This window comes from Drosophila sulfurigaster, chromosome X, assembly GCF_023558435.1.
Source record: "Drosophila sulfurigaster albostrigata strain 15112-1811.04 chromosome X, ASM2355843v2, whole genome shotgun sequence".
NCBI lineage: Eukaryota > Metazoa > Arthropoda > Insecta > Diptera > Drosophilidae > Drosophila > Drosophila sulfurigaster.
The window spans coordinates 32955074-32974009 of record NC_084885.1 but is presented as its reverse complement, the minus strand read 5'-3'; the positions used below and the strand labels follow the sequence as shown (position 1 = coordinate 32974009).

The 18936-nt window shown below is 39.0% G+C and overlaps 1 protein-coding gene across 2 annotated transcripts in view; it reads left to right on the top strand.

The window, feature by feature from the left end:
* The window catches only part of LOC133849372 (uncharacterized), a 95696-nt gene that overhangs the window by 22959 nt on the left and 53801 nt on the right, over positions 1-18936 (top strand). The window contains exons 3-4 of one of the 2 annotated variants that reach the window (XR_009895368.1): positions 2189-2223; positions 15044-15098. Coding sequence is in view for 1 of the 2 variants with exons in the window: in XM_062285413.1 (XP_062141397.1) it covers positions 15046-15098 (53 nt within the window). In the remaining variant the exon portion in view is untranslated. The remainder of the gene's footprint in view (positions 1-2188; positions 2224-15043; positions 15099-18936) is intronic. The other variant, XM_062285413.1, reaches the window with a different exon arrangement.

The window sequence follows — 18936 nt, the reverse complement described above, 5'->3', positions numbered from 1 at the left end:
AAAACATTCCAAATTTTAATCTTAAAATGCAAATTTAGCATACAAATATTGATATACGATTGTTTTAAGATTAAAAAGAAAATGTTAAATCAATATTTTTCAATCTAGAGCAATCTCTCTGTGTACTTATTTATTATTTGACCATTTTATATTTTAATTATCAGTTTATTCAGATGTTAATTCACTTTACTTTAAGAAATATTTATCAATGACTCGCGCAGTATATTAACTCAGAACCTCTTAAAAATGCTATTGAGAAAGTTTTGTGATATCTCAACTAACTGAGCTATAAAAACTTTCTAGGAATTTCGATGGATTACAGAATTTTGTGACTTCAATCCAGAATTGTTGGTCTTATTTTAAAAATTTGTTCTTAAATTTGTTTTAATTTTAAGTCAAAATTTGTAAAACGAATATTTTGGATTTTAGAACTAGGTTTTTTTTTTGTTCAGTGTAGTTGTTGCTCTTGTTGCCAGCCAGCTTCATTGTGTACTGCATAAAAAAAAATGTTCGAGTTGGAATTCTTTGCTATGCCACACACACACACACATAGAAACACACATGCTCACACACACACACACACACAGTGTAAAGTTTGTTAGTGAAGAAAGAGGCGCAAGCAGTAGTTGTGTGTGTGTGTGAGTATGTGTGTGTGTGCGCATAATTTTGATTTACTCGTTTCTATATAGAACTGCGTGTGTGTGTGTCAGTGTGTGTGTGTGTGTGTGTGTGTGTGTGTGTGCTGTAAGTCTGCGCTTAGCGACTGCAAAAGAGGAGCAAGGGGTAGAAGGATGGGGAAGAGGAGGGTGAGGAGAGGGGGTAGCGCCTTGATTTTGAGTTTGTTTTACTTTGACGCTCCCTCCACTTCCTCTCCACCTCCACCTCCCCCTCTCCATCTCCATCTCCCTCTTTCTCGCTCCCTCCTTTGGATGGTGGGAGAAAACTTTCAGCATATTTTCTTAGACAGCGCAGCTCGAGTGTGTTTTTTAAATTACACACCCACACACTCGCACACACACATTGGTACACACACACACACACACATACGGTGTGTGTCACATTCACATGCGCATACTCATAAGCAAAACATTGATGTATGTACATCTTATGTAGATTATTCGCTGTGTATAATTTTTTAGCTCGTAGTAATTAGCCAATAGGAATAGCTTTTGCATATGTAGTTGAGGGCGTGTTTCAGCTTTGGGGTGTGTGTGTGTGTGTGTGTGTGTGCCACATGCCACATGCCCCTGCCTCCTCCCTTATTTGACTGCGTGTGTGTGTGTGTGTGTGTGACATGTGTGGCATTAAGATTGAAGGCTCCTCGACTAAGAAATGTTGCCAAATAAAAATGACGAGCGAATTGATTCACTCTCTTTCTTTTCGATAGTTTTTTACTCGCTTGAATTCGACTTTAATCAATTGGTTTATACTATATAAACATGACTCTAAATATCTGACTGAGCTATTTGAAATATGTCATTGATTTGCAATTAGATTGTTAAGATCTGTTTTAGCATTTCACTGTGCAATAAGGCATGACATGGATATTTATATTTAGCAAATATTTATCACTATTTATAAGCAAATAGTATTAACCAGAGTAATGGAGTAGTGTAAGTCATGATATATTAATGATATGATATATTAATAATATCATGACTTACACTACTCTATCGATCTTGTCTATAATTCTGATTGAGGCATGAGGTTAATTCGAAATATCTCATTTGCTAGTGGTAAATTGTTCAGGTCTGTCTGAGCACTTCACTAAAGAAGGAGTTTATATGTTTTATGTCGAATATTTATTCATAACAAATACATAGCATTATAATGATATCTCTTTACTTTAACTAAATGGTTAATACCATTCTCTGCTCTCATTCGCTGACTGATCTAGAGTAAGATTCTTCAGTTTTTTCTATAACCATTTCACTGTGCAATAAACCATGAATATTTATACATCATCAATTATTTATTTATCATAATTTTCATATTTAATTACTTATCGAGTGACTGCAAACTATCTCTGCTCTCTACTTGGAACTTCATCTCATGTTCGGATCGACTAAATTAATTAGTTTGCAAGCTGAATATATTTGCAATTGCATTTCCCTTTTTGTTTTTTGTTCATTACGAATTACGAAAAATGCGGCTAATGTCTCTTTTGTTTTGTTGTTGATTTTTGCAGTTGTTGTTGCTGCTGCTGAGCTGGAATTGAAATTGGTAAGTGTTGCCTGCCCTATTATTAATTATGAATATCGAGATAAATTGAGGCAAGCAAAAAGCGACGAAAAAAGTCGTGCAGACGAATTCAATCTATTGAAAATTCATTTACAAAGCGAAGCAGTAAGGGAAGTTAGGAGTTGGACAGTGGCAAGTGGAGAGTGGAGAGTGTGGAGAGTGGAGAGACTATGGAGAGTGTGGAGAATGGAAAGTGACAGAAGCTGGCGCGTTCATTTCACAGCTCCACCTACTTTTTTATTTTATATTGCGTTGTTTTCGGTTAATATATTACGCACATGTTTTCGCTGGATGTGAAAGGGATGGGGAAGGCGGAGGAGGAGGAGGTGGAGGTGGGCTAAGGGTCGGGGAGGGGGGTGTAGTGCAAAGTGTGAGTGAACAGCCTACACCTATCTCTCTGTCTGTGTGTGTGTGTTGGCAACATGTACATAACTCACACACACACACACACACACACATACACACACACACACACACACAGCAGAAGCACTAGCGCACACACAACGCCCACACACATACACACACACACACACACACACACACGTATACGCAGGCACACGCACAGAGGCCATAAACGAGCCAAAATATTAACCAAACAGAGGAGAGCGCCAAAAACGAATATCAACCCTAACTCCCCGCTAGAAGCCTTCCCCCTCTCCCCCTTCTCTCCACCTGAAGCGATGCGCAGCAGTTAAAAATATTTAAAAATGTGGAGTGCGACGCAGTTGACGGCGGTTAGCTACCACGCCCCCTTTCGTCCGCCCCCCGCTTGTGCGAGAACCAAGCCCCAAAAATTCTCTCACCATTTCCCCATCAACAAAAAACTGTGCGTATGTGTAATTTTTGTTTCTTGTTGTTGTTTTTTTTCTCGTTCGTTGTGTTGCTTTTGCTTTTTTGGTTTTTCATTTTTGGCAAGTGGGGAATGGGAATGAGGATGCCAAAGGGAAGGAGAGTGGAAGGGGAAGGGGAAGGGGGATGGGTGCGTTGGCGTCGACAGCAGCAAAAGCAACAACAGCCACCACTCTTGGTTAATTGCCAAAAACAACTGCACACCAGATGTAAGCAACAAATATAACAATGAGAGACAGAGAAAAACAGAGAACGAAAGAGAGTGAGAGAGAGAGAGACAGATAGAGAAAGATAGAGAGAGAGAGAGTAGTAGAGAGATAAGAGATTAAATAGCTAACGATCCTCTTAAGAATAAAGCATACTAAATACTAAATCAGCAATTATTATTGTCAAAATGAACGAACTTGGAATTTTTCTATTTGGGAATAATATTGGTTATTCAATCTCTAAAATAGATTCTGATCTATTTATTATTCTATAGACCTAGAAATGATATATATAAATTATATATAAATTTAAAAGAACAGTTTTTGATTGATGAATGAATTTTAAACATTACATTCAATTTTAAACTATTTTATTTTAATTTTTTATTTATTTGTATTTTATATGAATTTTGTATACAAATTGGAATTATTAGAAACTAGAATTAATCTTAAATATTCACAGTTTGCTAGAGCTCATTATCACATTTATTCTTTTCTTCAATTTGAAATTATTTTATTTTAATTTTTTTTTCTTTTTTATTTATTTTAATTTTATATTTATTTTGTATACCATTTAGAACTATTTTATTTTTATTTTTTTATTTATGTTTTTTTTTTTTATTTTTATTTTATAGGCATATATTTTTATTATACATATATATACTTTAAGGATCAATTTCCTGAATAAGTGACTAAAACGATCTAGATCTAGAAAGATCTTTGTCTTCAGTCTGTGCTTAATATGTGTTTTTAGCTGATCCTTAGTTCAGTCTTGTTGAGGAAACAACTGCGACAAGATATGCTATATAATATTAAATCTAAACGAACAAATCCTGATGAGAATGTGCTAGATATCATAATGAAATGTTTTTATTCTTAGATCATATTATTATTCTAAATAAGTGATTGTCTCTAGAAACGATCTTTCATCTAATCCTTAGTTCAGTTTTTTTCTGTTTGGGGAAACAACTGCGACTCAAAGCAGCGCTGCTAACAGCGACTGCGACTGCGACTGCGGTAGCGACAGCGGCAATTCATTTCATTTCATTTTACTTTTCCACACTCGCACACACTCGAACACACACTCAACATTCACACACACCCACACACACACACACACACCCACGCAGTCGGATGTATTCACATGAGAAAGAAAAGTTTTTCTAATTCGCATTTATGTTTAATTTGGCGCTCTTTCTTTCCTTTCTCGCTCTGGTTTTAGCGTCGCCCGAAATTCGTAACCCCAGAAAAGAGCCGAAACCCAGTCGAAGTCCCCCTTCCCCACCTCTATGTACCCCGCCCCCTCTCACTCCAGTGCATAACTTTGGCGCTGTGCGCCTCTTTTTTAATGGGGTGCTTTATGACAAACTTTCAGCTCGCGCTCCACTCGACTCGACACACACATGTGTGTGTGTGTGTGTGTGCTTAAAAAAAGTAGAAGTAGCCCTGTCTCTGTGTGTGTGTGTAAGTGTGGAGGTAATGTCGCGTTTGCCTCGGTAGAAAGCAGAGAAAGGGGGGAGGAAAGGCGACCCACGCATTTCTAACACCGCCCACTAATGCCAACTGCCTCAGTGTGTGTGTGTGTGTGTGCGGGTGTGTGTGTGTGCTCATATGTAAACCCCCCAGCAGCATGCAAATGGAGCCCATGTAAATTGTGCTTACGTGTGTGTGTAAGTGTAAGTGTGTGTGTGCGCGTGTCTGCGGAGTAATTTTTTAACTAATTTTCTATACAAATTTTTAGCATGTCGCTGGGGTCGCACACACACACACACACATACAGAGAGAGTGAAGCTGTCTCTGTCGCACTCTACGATATATATATACGATATAAATATATAGTATGTGAAGAGCACATCTAGATACACACAAGCATAGGGGCTCAGTCCTTCACTAACAGCACGTGTGCTGCTCTCACTTTGTTTCCATTGCCATTTCATTTCGCACTTTTCATATACTAAATTCTAATCACAGCAACTCGATCAACTACTAAAGTAATGGGAGAGTAATGGGTTCGTAGATTCATCGAAGTTTAGTCGAATAATAAACAGATTCTTTCACACTGTTTAAAACTCATTTTCTCATTTCGTTTCTCACTTTTTTACTACTAAAGTAATGATTTGGGATAATCAGTTCGTATATTCATCAGAGTTGCGTCGATGTTGTCAAATACTAAATTCTAATTACAATAATTTGAACAACAACTAAAGTAATAGTAGGGTAATGAATTGGCATGTTCATCAGTTTTAGAGTTTAGTCTAATGAATAAGTAGAGTGAACCCACAAAATAAAAGCGAGAGCAGATGTCAGATTTGTTTGCTATCTTTTAGAGTATTGAACGTCATATTCTCATCTGGTATCGCACTTTTTTAATACTCAATTCTAATCACAATAGTTCGATCAACTACTTAAGAAATAGTAAGGTAATGAGTTGGTATATTCATCAAAGTTTGGTCGTAGAATTAACAGAATTCACTCTTTTTTGAACTAAATTGAATTCAAAATATTTCCATAAACTATTGAGAGTCATTTCTCATTTCATTTCATACTAAATTCTAAACGCAATAGTTTCAACAACTATTAAAATAATGTTTTGATGTTGTTGATGAGTTCGTATATTCATCGACGTTTAGTTGAATAGAATAAATAGAATTCCCCCACAATGCAAAAACAAAATCGAGAGCAGATGGCAGCTTTGTTTGTTGTCTTTCACAATATTGAAAGTCACACACGCGATTATAGAGAATGTTATTATGGGGCTTAGACGGACACAACGCCAAAAAGTATGCAACAAAGCTTGTGAAAACACTCGAATTATAAAATATTTCGACGCTCTGATGGAGAGTCATGTTATAACCCTGGCATGATATGCATTTTGGATAAGCTGGGTGTGTGCAAAGGACGAAAGGGGGCCAGGACGAAGGGCGAAGCTGGAGGCAGGAAACAGGACGAAGGCCTAGGCCTAGGGGATCGGTCAGTCATTCTGATTTGCATTGTTTGCTGTTAGCAGTGTCAGCTGCCACAGATAGATTGTCCATACATGTGCGTATGTGTGTGTGTGTGTGTGTGTGTGCGTATGTGTGTGTGTGTGTGCCAGAGCAAAATTAACATTTCATTTGGCTGCGTTTTTTCGCTTCATCAATAAATTTGCCACCCCCCAAAAGCGAATCCCCAATCGAATCGCAAGCACACATAAATTCCCTTTTTTTTTGCTGGCCCCCCATTTTCATATTTTGAATCATCTTTTCTCTATTTTTTTGTTCGTTTGCTGCTGTCCATTCTTTTCAATAAAAAACCATTACATAGACAAATATAAATTTGGCGACTGTGTGTGGAAAAAAGGTAGCCATTATAATTACAATATGAAAAGCATGTGACGTCAAATATTTTTCGGTATTATTCATGAGGTTTCTCATTTATCAAACACAAAATAACAAAAAAAAAAAAAAAAAAGAATCGCAAAAAAATGCCATTTATGTCGATTGTCGCAATCGAGTTTTGGAGAGTCAGCCTCCTTCTCTTCCTTCCACCTCTTAACTTCCCTCCACCCCCCTTGATGGGAAGAACACATAAATTAACTGAATTGTGTGAAAGCAAAAACTTCTGTCCCCCAATCATAATCTAAATTGTAGTGTCAACTTATCAGGCATTAAAACTACATCAAATATGCAGCAGATTCCTTAAGGAAATAAAAAAAACTATTAATGTGAAATTGATTAGCTAAATGTGAAAAATAATAACCAAAATATCTATTAGTTTCCAAATTATACTAGACTCAAAAATTTTAAACAATTAAATTAATTAATAATGCTGCTGAGAAGCAAGAATCTTAAAAATAAAATTCTGACGTTTTACAAGAAAATGATATATGGAACGAAAAAATTCGAGCTCATCTTTTAATGACTTTTCCATATAAATTAAAATGCTTTCCATTACATTAGAATTTTCTCTATATAAATTGAAATGGAATAAATTTGCTATTCCTTACATTTTAAGTTTTTTATTTTAAAAGTTTTTCAAAACTTCTCTAAATAATAGTATATCTAAATAACATATCTTATTAATTAATGAATATCTCTTACAGTATAATGAATTGCCTCTTAAGTAATGAATATATCTCACAAATAATCAAGAAACATAATTTTTTGATACAATAACAACTAGGAATTTATTATCTTTTAGTTTTTAGATTTAATAGGATTCTCTATCGGAGATTATAAAGACAGATCGTAACGAAACTAAAGTATGCTTAATGCAGACTTTAAAGTTCCCTGACAAAGCTATAGACAACTTTTAAAACGAGATGAAGATGAACAGAGAAGAAGAGAGTGTGTGAGAGAGAGAGAGAGAGAGAGCGAGACATGCTGATGCTGAGGTGAGCGCAAAAAAAAGTGAGGTGAAGGGTCGCAAAACGCTATTTTACACAACGTATCGCGCGCTCGTAAAAAATAATATAACTACATACATGCGCGTTTACTACCCATTACAAGCTCAGCCTTGCCTCTGCCTCCTCCTCCCCCACCCCTTTGCCCATTTGAGGCTGTAACCCGTAGTGAAAGTTTGACAAGCTGCGCTGCCTCTGCCGCCGCCTACACCGTCCCCTCCCCCCTTCCTACCCTCCATCTCAGTCAGCTAACTGCTTTCCACGCATACGCGCAATTCTAAAAAATTAATGTCGCTTTCGTAATTTCAACACACGCACACACACTGGCATAAAAAAACTGCCGAAGCAGCGACTGCGGCAGCAACAGCGGACAGACAGACAGACGGACGGACGGACGGACAGACGGATGGCTGGCTGAATGTCTTAGTTAGGCAAAAAGCATTGCAGCTCGCTAGGGGCGAACAAAATGGGGTAAGCAAAAGTATAAACTCAACAGAATGCGCGACCGCGACTGCGGCGTCGACGCCAGCGTCAACGTCAGCGTCAGCGTCAGCGACGACGACGACGACACTCACTTAAAAATTCGAATGTTATAGAAAAATGAGCAAAGCACAAAAAAAGCGAAGCAGCGCAAAAGAAGAAGCAGAAGAAGAAGCGGCGGAAAAAAACGAACTGAAATTACATAAAATGAAAAGTTCTCGTTACGCGGCGCAGTTGTTGCTCCCCCCCTCCCCATCCCTCTCTTCTCACCACCTTGTTCGTCTCTTTACACACACACACACACACACACACATACATAGAGAGGGGGACATTCCCTACCTCTTGCTGAAGCTTGCTGCTTCTAATGCTCATCTCTTTCTAACTCGGGAATGTCGACAGAGAACAAGCTCGGCGAATTCGGATGCTATTGTATGCGACTCTCTGTGTGTAAGTGTGTGTGCTCTCTGTGTGTGTGTGTGTGTGAGTCCCGCTTTTAGGTGGGAGTTTTCCCCTTTCTGAGGCACCGCGACTGATTACTACTTTTATTGCTAGCAAATATCGTACTTTCTCTTCAAGGTGGATACGCCACCCTAACCCCCTGTCCACCCCCCCTTTCCCCTACCCCCTCTACCTCTAAATAGTGTGTGTGTGTGTGTGCTTAGCTTTTTAGTCATCTACAGAAAGGAGCAAAAAGGGGGAAAAAGGGGGGACTGTTGTAACTTGCGCGGAAACAAGGTTTTTATTTCACCATTTCTTTCTATACTTTTCACTTCGTTCCCTGTTCTCCCCCCCCATCCCCCTTCCTCCCTCCGCCATCCTCCGCTGGCTCCATTCTTCCTCTAGTAATTTTGCTTTAGATTTTGCTGCGCGAAATTTTTTCAAGGGTGGTTTACATGCATGTCTGTGTGTCGGTGTGTGTGTGTGTGTGTGTGTGTGTGTGTGTGTGTGTGCGACAGTGCGTGTCTATGGACTGTGTGTGTGTGTGTGTATGTAGCAGCTGAGACTGTGACTGAAGCGAGGACGAAAACGAAGAGAGGGAAGAGGCTGAGGCTAAGGCAGACGTCGTGCGTTGTGTAGTTGTATTTTTTCAATTTTTGTGCTTACGTTGACGTCGCGCGTCGCGTGGCGTCGATGTCGATGACGATGACGATGCCTTCGTTGTATGTTGCGCTCGCTTCTTCTAGGTAACAGAGGCAGCAGCAGCAGTAGCAGCAGCACCCCTCCCCACCACTCTTCTCTCCTTTGGGAGCATTGCCAGAATCTTCATCTTCGTTTGCAGGTCTCAATTTTTCGTTTTCGTTTTCGCTGTCGTTTTTCGTTTTTAACTACGTGTTCGTAGTTAAAAAAGAATCTCATACATACTCGTATTATGTTTTATGCTGGCTGCTTGTCTCTATCGCTCTGTGTGTGTGTGTGTATGTATGTGTGGGTGTGTGTGTGGGTGTGTGGGTGTGTTGTAAAGGAAAGGAGCGAGAGACGGGCGGATAAGCGGAATTGTAGTGGAAAAAAGGTGCTTTTTAGACGCAATGACAACGACAACAACGACGTCGACGACGAGAGAAGCAACACATAGCAAAGCAAACAGACAGGCTACACTGCGAGAAATCTGGCATTAGTGTAGTATTGAATTTGTAATAGATTCTTGATGAGATGATAAACTTCATTCACTTTAAGTTGCTAACTGTGAATCGTTAAATGAATATTGCAGACTAATATTCAGTATTAGATTAGATTAGATTTACATTCCAGGTAACGGAAAATTAACTTGCAAATAAAATTAAATGATATTTCCCAACTTTATATTAATATAAGTTTCAAGTAATGTATACTATTTTTCATTACTTTCAATTTGTATTAAGGATTTCAAAATATATTTTAATAGCTAATTTTAATTATGAATAACAAATTTAAAAAATGTTCAACTTATTATTCCAATTTGCAATCATTTATTATTAAGTAGTGAATATTGTTTAAAATAAATGGCTCTTTTTTTAATGAAATGAATACTGAAAAATCAAGTAGGGTAATTTCATTTCACAAAATGTTTAATTTATTATTTTAATTTTCAATTATTTATTATGAAGTAGTAAATATTATTCAAAATTTTAAATACTTTCATTTTGTTAGTGAGTAATGAAAAAGTTGTAATTTCAATTATTTATTATAAAATAGTGAATTATATTGAAATGAGCACTAAACAAGTTGAACGCTTTTTTCGCGCAGTGTAGCTTGGAGTGCAGAGTGCAAAGAGAGAGTTTCTGCGAATTGAATACAAGTAGATGAAACTCATACCGGCAACTAAGCACGGCCAAGGCTAAAGGAATGGGTGCGAGTGTGTGAGTGTGAGTACGGGTGTAAGTACGAGTACGGTGTATGGTGAGAGGGAGGGAGACGGGTGACGGGTGACGGGGTACGCCAACTACAAGCGATATAAAAAGGGAAACGAAAGAAAAAACAACAACAACAACAACAACTGAGGGAACAACAGCTTCGGTAAGTTTAGAAAATAAAAAGCGCACACACAACCCTGCGACGAGGGTTGCAATATTTCTTTTGCATTGCCTGCTGCCGTCGCAGACGTCGCTGCCGCAGTTGACGTCGACGTCTGCGTCGCGTCGCAACCAACAGGCTTCGGCATTAGTTGATGTTCCCCTTGTTGTTGTTGTTGTTAGAGCTTGTTCCTGCCATTGAAGAGGGGGGAGGCAGGTGGAGTGTGTGTGTGTGCGTGTGTGTCTGTGTGTGTGTGTGGCATCCTTTTATATTTAAAAAATTCTCATTTCAATGTCTAAGTTCGCGGCAGTTGGGGGGTTGAGTTCCTCCCCTTCTCCTCTCCTCCTTTCTCTCTCTCTCTCTCTCTCTCTCTTTATATATGTATATAACACACTTATTATTACTTTTAATTTCGATTCCCCCACAGCATAAGCATGTGTGTGTGTGTTTGCTTTTGTGGTGTGCGCTGCTCTTTAGTAATTGCGATTAGTTCAGTATGGCGAGTTACGCATACGCCAGGTGCGCCCAAGCGAGCTCAACTTTAGTTATTTTACTCAAAAAGGATAGTTGACTATTTACTGCAGATTTGTAATCTCAAACAAGAAAGTCGAGCTCACTCGACTGTCAGATACGCGCTACCCATTTTGAATTAAAGCCACACAGTGCAGTATTATTCTTAATATATACCGCAAAATACCAAAAATTATACCAACGGTTATTTTAGGTATATTGATACTGTAGAATATTCGACATTTACCATAGAGTGAAAAATATACCACATACTGAAATATACCAATGTCAACATTTGGTATATTAATATGGTATTAAAATATAATATAATATAATATAATTTGGTATTAAAATATACCAGATTGTCAGTCGATGCCACGAATAGTGCGGTATTCATTTTAAAAATTAATATACTGTAAAATACTAAAAAATATACCATAGGCTATTTTAGATATATTGATAGAGTATAGTATTTTACTACACATAAAATATACCATAGCTGTCTATATACCATACCATACCAAGAATATATAGTTTATAGAGTCTGCCTGTTATCTACATTCCCTCCCTCCACAAAGTTACAATGCCTCTATGTATAGGTAGTTGGTATAAAATGAGCCACAATTGTGCTTTACTATTGAATTGAATTGCATCATAAGTAACACTTAATAAATAGATTACTGGACTTCCGATTAATCTGAACATTCAAGTTGAATGACTTTAGACAGCGTTTTCACTATCGATCAGAATGTATTCGAGTCGAGAGCATACTATATTATATTTATTTGAGCATAGTCTCCGCTCTGTTCCATTTATAGAGAAGCAAAAGAAAACTTTGTGGACTGTGGACTGTGGATTGGGGCTTGAGGCTTGGGGCATAGGCGTGGGTCCGTGTGGCAGCAGCAGTAGTAATAGAAGAAGAAGAAGATGAAGAAGCAGAAGGAGGAGGAGGAGGAGGAGCAGATGAAGGTAACGGTAACGACGACGAGTCCCATAAAACATACAAATGGCCAAATAAAACATTTTAAATGTAACAACAACAACAGCAAGAAGTAGATGAAGAAGAAGAAGAACAGCAATAATAATAACAGCAAGAGCAAATAAGAAAATAGTATTGTGCTTAGAAAAAACGGCGACACGACGACGACGACGACGTCGAATGAATTGAATGAGTGAGAGAAGAAGAGAAAGAGAGCGAGAGAGAACAGCAACAATGGCACAAGGCAAAAGAAAAGCAAAGCAAAAGAAAGATGAAAAGCAAAAGGAAAGCATTAGATACATTTTTTATGCTGAGCTGATTCGTTTAGTCCTCCGTCTGTCCGTCCGTCTGTCTGTCTCTTCATTGGCATTGCTTGATTGGCGTCCGCTCTCCCTCTCTTCTTCTCTCTCTACTCGAAATTGGCTCATAATTAGCAAATTGCACTCGACTTGATCAAAGCCCTTCGATCTGGCGATGGACAACGCGACGTATACGTAATCTCTGCGGCACGTTCTGGCCTAGGCCTATTCCTCTCTCTCTCTCTCTCTTGTCCATTCCTTCGCTCTCTCTCTGTCTAGTAGATGATTACATAAGTATCACGCTACCTTTTTTGCCCCAGCTTCTGATGCTTCTGCTTCTTCGACTGCGGCGCATTGCTAAGCGCACAAAAACTTAGAAATAATCACCGACATAAATCTTAAAATGTCTGCCCTGTTCCCTCTCCGCCCTCCACTGTTCTACGCAACTACTCGCCGTTCTTTTGTTGTGCTTTCTCTCGCTGTGTGTGTGAGGTGAGGGTAAAATTGGGTGGCTGCGAGCTTCGAGGGGGATTCGCAGCAGCAACAAAAGCAACAACAACAATGCCAACCGACTAAGACTAAGGCAAACTGCTAGAGTGACTTCTCTACCTCCCTCTCCCTCTCCCTGTCCCTCTCACCTCTCTCACTCACTCTCTGTTACTCTACACAGAAAAAAAGTTCTAAAATCAAGATTTTGATTTTTGGTATTAAGAATTTTGGTATTAAAGAGTTCGTCAAGAACATGAAAATCCGAATTTTGAAAAACACATTTAATAAAAGACCCAAGAACCAAGTTCAGACAAAAATCTTATTATAAGATCAGCAAAATATTATATTATATTTTTATTTTCTCTGTTTATTATTTTATTATTGGTTTCTTAGACAAAAATCGCATAGTTTCAAGTCCAATAATCTCTTTTTTTTTTTTTTTTTCTTTTACAATCTATCTACATATATAAAAATAATAAGTAAGTGATATAAACAATCTTTTTAGATGATCGAAAAAATATTAAATTATATTTTATTGCTTTTTTTTACAACTTATTTATTATTTTACCATTTTATGATTTAATTATCAGTTGTATGTTAATTCACTTTACTGACAATATATTTAAGACTACTCTTGAGAATGTTTCACGACAGCTCGACTAACTGAGCTATGAACGAAAGCATTCAAAGTTAGAAAAAAAACTTTCTAGGAATTTCAATTAATTACATTTTTGAAGCCTAAATCTAGAGTTTTTGTTCTTATTTCAAATGGTATATTTGGTCGAATGTTCTTAGTTTTAAGAATTTGTTCTTGAACATAATTTTGTAAAATATTCTTGATTTTAGAACTTGGTTATTTTGTTCAGTGTATGTGTTCTCTTTCCCTCTCACTGTCTCTGCGGGGGCAAATGAAAAATAACTTAGAAGCACGTTTTGTGGCATTTTTCGTTTTGCTTCGCGTCGTTTGTTGCTGTTGTTGTTGTTGTTGCTGTTATTAGTGTTGCACATAGTTGAGGCACACAAAATGCGGCAGCAACGTGTCTATGTGTGTGTGTGTGTGTGTAGCGAAAATAAAAGTTTGTGCTTCATTTCGATTTTGCGATTTGTTCGCGCTGTGTGTGTCGCCTCTTTGAACTGTGGCACGTGGCAAGGTGTTCAGTGGCCACGATTCGACGATTCAACGATCGCTTTTTCTGTTTCTGTTTCTGTTTCTCCTCTGCTCTGCTCTGCTGCCAGCTGATCCAATAACCAATAACCTAAGCGGTCTTGCGTTCAATCTAAAACATGGCCATAAACAAAGGCCAAAAGCCACATTCACATTCACATTCACACTCACATTCACATTCGTATTCGCTTTGTTGTGTTGTGCAAATATTGAATGTGTGCTGGAGTCTCTTATCTTTGCTCTCTCTTCCTCTTCTTCGTGCTCATAGCCACTGTTGTTGGGTTTCTGCTGCTTCTTCTTCTTCTTCTTATTCTTGGGTTTTTTTTTGGTTTGCGCCATTTTCGACCATCTTTGCACAGACCTTTTTCTATAGCCTCTCTACACACTGTTGACACTTGCGTAAATCGACATTGTTTGTCAACAACAACAACAACAACAACAACTAGAGCAACAACAACAACAACTGCTTTGAATGTTAACTGCATGAAATGTGCAATGTGCAATGAACTTTCAAGTCAAGGCCACACAGCAAACCACAATGTCAAACAAACACACACACACACACACAAATAGAGTGACTAACTGATGGAAATGGAAATCGTTGAGGGACGGGCAGCAAAAGAGAATATCGGGGAACGATTAATTCTCAACAATTTTTAAATAGATCTGCAATTCTCTTCTCTACTTCAGCTGTAATAATTGTGACACTATGTTCACTAAAATTATTTAGTTTCTGAAATAGTTTCAGATGAATATGTCATCAATTTGTATCTATCAATATTAAAGAGGAAACCTACAACATATAATTTTTATTTTTTGCATTAGCATATACTTTCCCTTTACAATATATAATCTAGTTTTGTTTTCTATACATATATTTGATACTTATATAGATTATAAGCTTCTCTATAAACTGTTAAGTTAATAACATTATTTTATATTCTTTATTTTCAGTTATGTATTTTAAAGTGGTGGTGGTATATCTGCATTCTAAAATACCAACAAAAAGGTAAGAAAACTATACTTTAAAAATATCCTTTATTTATTTAACTTTAAATATTACTTTCCTTTTACGCCGAAATATGCATCATCATCGGCAGCTGATGTTTTTATTTCATATTCTCATATCTCATATTCCACTCACATGTTTCTCATCTACATTTTCGTTCATTATAAATTTAAGATTTGGAGGAAATTTTTTAATAGATTTGAAGAATAAAAGTGTTTCTATATTTTTATGTAGCTTTACAAATTTATTATCTATTCTCGTATTTAATTATAATTATATTTGTTGCTTTTGAACTTTTGAAGAACATTTAGGAAGATTTGATAGATAGATGTATTTTCTATATTTCACTTACATAGATATATAAATTATTTATCTATTTTCGTATTAAATTTTACTTTAATTTTAGAAAGATTTGGAGAATAGATGTATTCAACATAGCAAAATATTTTCGTATTTTGTACAAACGTACAATTAGCAGATATTTAATGCACAACTTGTTATAGATCAAGAATCCAGAATCCAGAATCAAGAATCTAAAGTCGAGAGTCGAGAGTTGCGAAGATTGAATTTGTTCAATTGTGTGTGGGTGTTAAATGATAATAACAGTAAAACTAATGTACTTTATGGCTGCAAATCTGTTGTGCTGCGAATCTAAGCAGAGACAGATAGAAAAAGAGAGAGAGAGAGAGATAGAGAGAGGGGGAGAAGTGAGGAGGCAAGCAAATGCCTTTTGCCATCTTTATTCCTGTTCCAATTGCCGGTCGCAGTCAAGCGCAGCGACTTTGCAGGCAACTCAGCCACCATCTTGTGGTGGCAGACTCTAAGAAGGTGGCGGGGAGGCAACATTGAGGTAGGTGATAAGGGGGAGGGGGGGTGGAAGAGTGGGTGGGTGGGCAGTTTCACAGTTTTCGGCAGTTTTGTTTCTGGGACTCTCTAAAAACTTACAGCAACAGCATCTGCGACTATTTTCCGTCTGTCTTCCGAAGCCGCTTTCTGCTGCCAGCGTCGACGTCGCTGTCGCAGTCGCAGTCGCCACTGTCGACGGCACTGCCAGCGCTGACTGCGCTGCCGCAGTTACTCCCCGAACGTTTTACATAAATCTTCTTTTCAAAAAAATAAACACTAATGCCAAACAAGAGGCGAGGCAGAGGCAAAGGCAAAAGCTCTCGGTAGCGTAAAAGGGAAATAAAAAAGCGAACTAGAAAATTTAGTATCTACACATACACAAAGGTACACACGCACACACACACACAGCCAGGCGCGCGCACACACACACACACACACACAGTCATACATATAAACGACGCGGCAAAAAAGGAAAATTTTTTATTACAGCGAGAAAACTTAATGGCTGTTTGCAGGAATGGTGAATGGTGGCAGGGGCAGGGGAAGGGAAGGTGGGGGCGGGGGCAGCAGCGAGAAGAAAGGGAAAGGCAAAGGAATAGATGGGGATAAAGTTTGGGGAATGAAGTTGAAGATGCTCAGCATAGAAGAAGCCGACGTCAAATTCGCCGAAAAGAAGCACAAGGATAAGCAAGACGGAGGGCGGGAAGGGGAGAGGAGGGGAGGCAAGGAGGGACACAACTAGAGCGACACCAAGAAGGAGGCGAGGAGGACGACACGATGTGCCAAACTGCGTTGCGTAGGCTGGGGCCGCCTTTCTAACTACAACTAGGAGGAGGAAGAAGCGAAGGCAGCAATGAAGTAACAACATTCATCCTTTGATTCCCATTTCGATTTGCGCAACCCTGCCAAACTATGCCCCAAACTACGCGAGCGTGAGCTGCCAACCCGAAGGGAGGTAATCAGGGGGAATGCAGGGGGAGGCACTCGTCCAACTATTAATGGTATCGTTCGCTGTCTTGGAATTGAGTCTCAGTCTCAGTCTCAGTCTTCGTCTTCGTCTCGGTCGCAGTCACGGTTCGAATGCTGCTCATTGATTTCGGGGCTGTTGCTTACCTCCTGACTAGAGGAAAAGCAGGGAGCGCAGGGAAAGGGAAAGGGAAGGGATGGGATGGGATGGGAAGGGAAGGTAGAGAGCGGAGGCGTTCTGCGAGGTCAGCTTCCAGAGTAGAGGGAAGAAAGGGAGCACAGAGGAAGGGAAGGGAATGGAAGGGAACGGAGGCTTGCTGCGAGGTCAGCTGAGTGAGTGCTTAGACTGGGTGTCCGCTTGCTTCTCAGAATTGTGGCGAAGCTAGTTTGTCTCTCAATTCATCGTTATGCTAATTTCGATTTCGCTTTCTCGATTTGTTTCGATTCATTTATATTTATTAATTTGTGCTCATGTTTCCCTCTTCTTTTTTGTTTTTTTGTTGCTCGTTTTTGTTCAAGTGTGTTTTGCAGTCGTCTTTATTTTTGGTGCGTCGCTTTCGTCGTCGTCTTTTTCCGACCTTGTTATGTTCCTTACTCTTGTTGTTGTTGTTTCTGTTTCATCTTGCTGCTGTTGTTGTTGTTGTTGTTTTTTTTTCAATTTTATTTCTCTATATTTTTACGATGCTGGAAACTACCCTTAATGATGCCGCGGAAGCTGCTCCCGCTGCGGCTTGTGCTCTATGTCTGTGTGTGTGTGTGTGTGTGTGTGTGTGTAGTCGATTGTGTGTTTGTGTGTGTGTGTGTGTCTAAAAGCGGCGGCGGGCAAAGCAATGCTGCAACGTTGGTGGCAAAGGCGCAGCCAAAAATACCGCTGATCATGCGCCTAAAGTAGTTTTTTAAGGTCTCACAAATACACGCATACACACACACACACACACACACACATACACTGACTCAGTGTCCGCCTAATGCTGTGCTACAGTTATTGTTTTTTGCCTGATTCCGCCTCATCGATGCTCAGGTTCAGGTTCGTTTTCGTTTTCCGCTGCCTTTGCTCTGCCCGGTTCGGTTCGGGTTTTGCTTTTTTCCTTCCGTACTTGCTTCGTTGTAGTTGTAGCTGTAGTTGTAGTTGTTGTAATTGAAGTCGCTTCTCGCTGAATCAGAAGGGGATGCAGGGCAAAGGGCACAGGCAAAGGGAAAGGGAAAGGGAAAGGGAAAGGCAAAGGGAAACCTGCCCCTAACAGTTAAGAGCTCTAAGAGCGCTCTGCTTCTAATTTTACATTTTATTGTTATGCTCGGTTATAGTTGTTGTAGCTCAGCTCTCGTTTCGTTCCTTTACAATTTTTATTCTTCGTTTTTAGGGTTCGTAAAAGGGTTGATTAGGAAGATGCACAGAGCACACAGAGCAGCTCAACTTGCCCCACCCCCCACCATCCATCCCCTTTTCTCTCTGTGTATGTGTGTGTTCACTTTATTGACCTGTGCACGCGCTTCGATTTTTGTTATTTTGCTTTGTGGTCGTGGTCTCATCTCCCGTTGCACCTCCCCCCCGCAACTTGCCACTCGCCACTCGCTACTTGTAGTTTAGTTATTGAGCCTGAGACAGGGGAAGAGGCAGAGCAAGAGGCAGAGGCAGAGGGGAAACCCCTTTTATTGCTGCTAATATTAAAATTATGAAATGCGCTGCATCCGAAACTGGTCGTAAAGCAGAGCACGATTCTATTCCATTTACGAGGCCATCTATCCATCCATTCCATTCTCCATCTCCATCTCCATCCCTATCCTCCGTTATATATGGGTTTATTTTAGATGAGCCACATTTCGTGATGGACGTGACAGACTCGGGCCATGAATAATAGTTTACAGATTACCCAAGCACTTTTTTTGTTTGCTTGTTTGCCTCAGACTTTAGTCGGATTAGAGTACAACATTATTTATATATTAGCCAGAAGATAATTTCTTTATAAGTATAAGTTACACTCTACTTGCTATTTATAGCCATTAGACTGCCTAACTACCTAGCGAA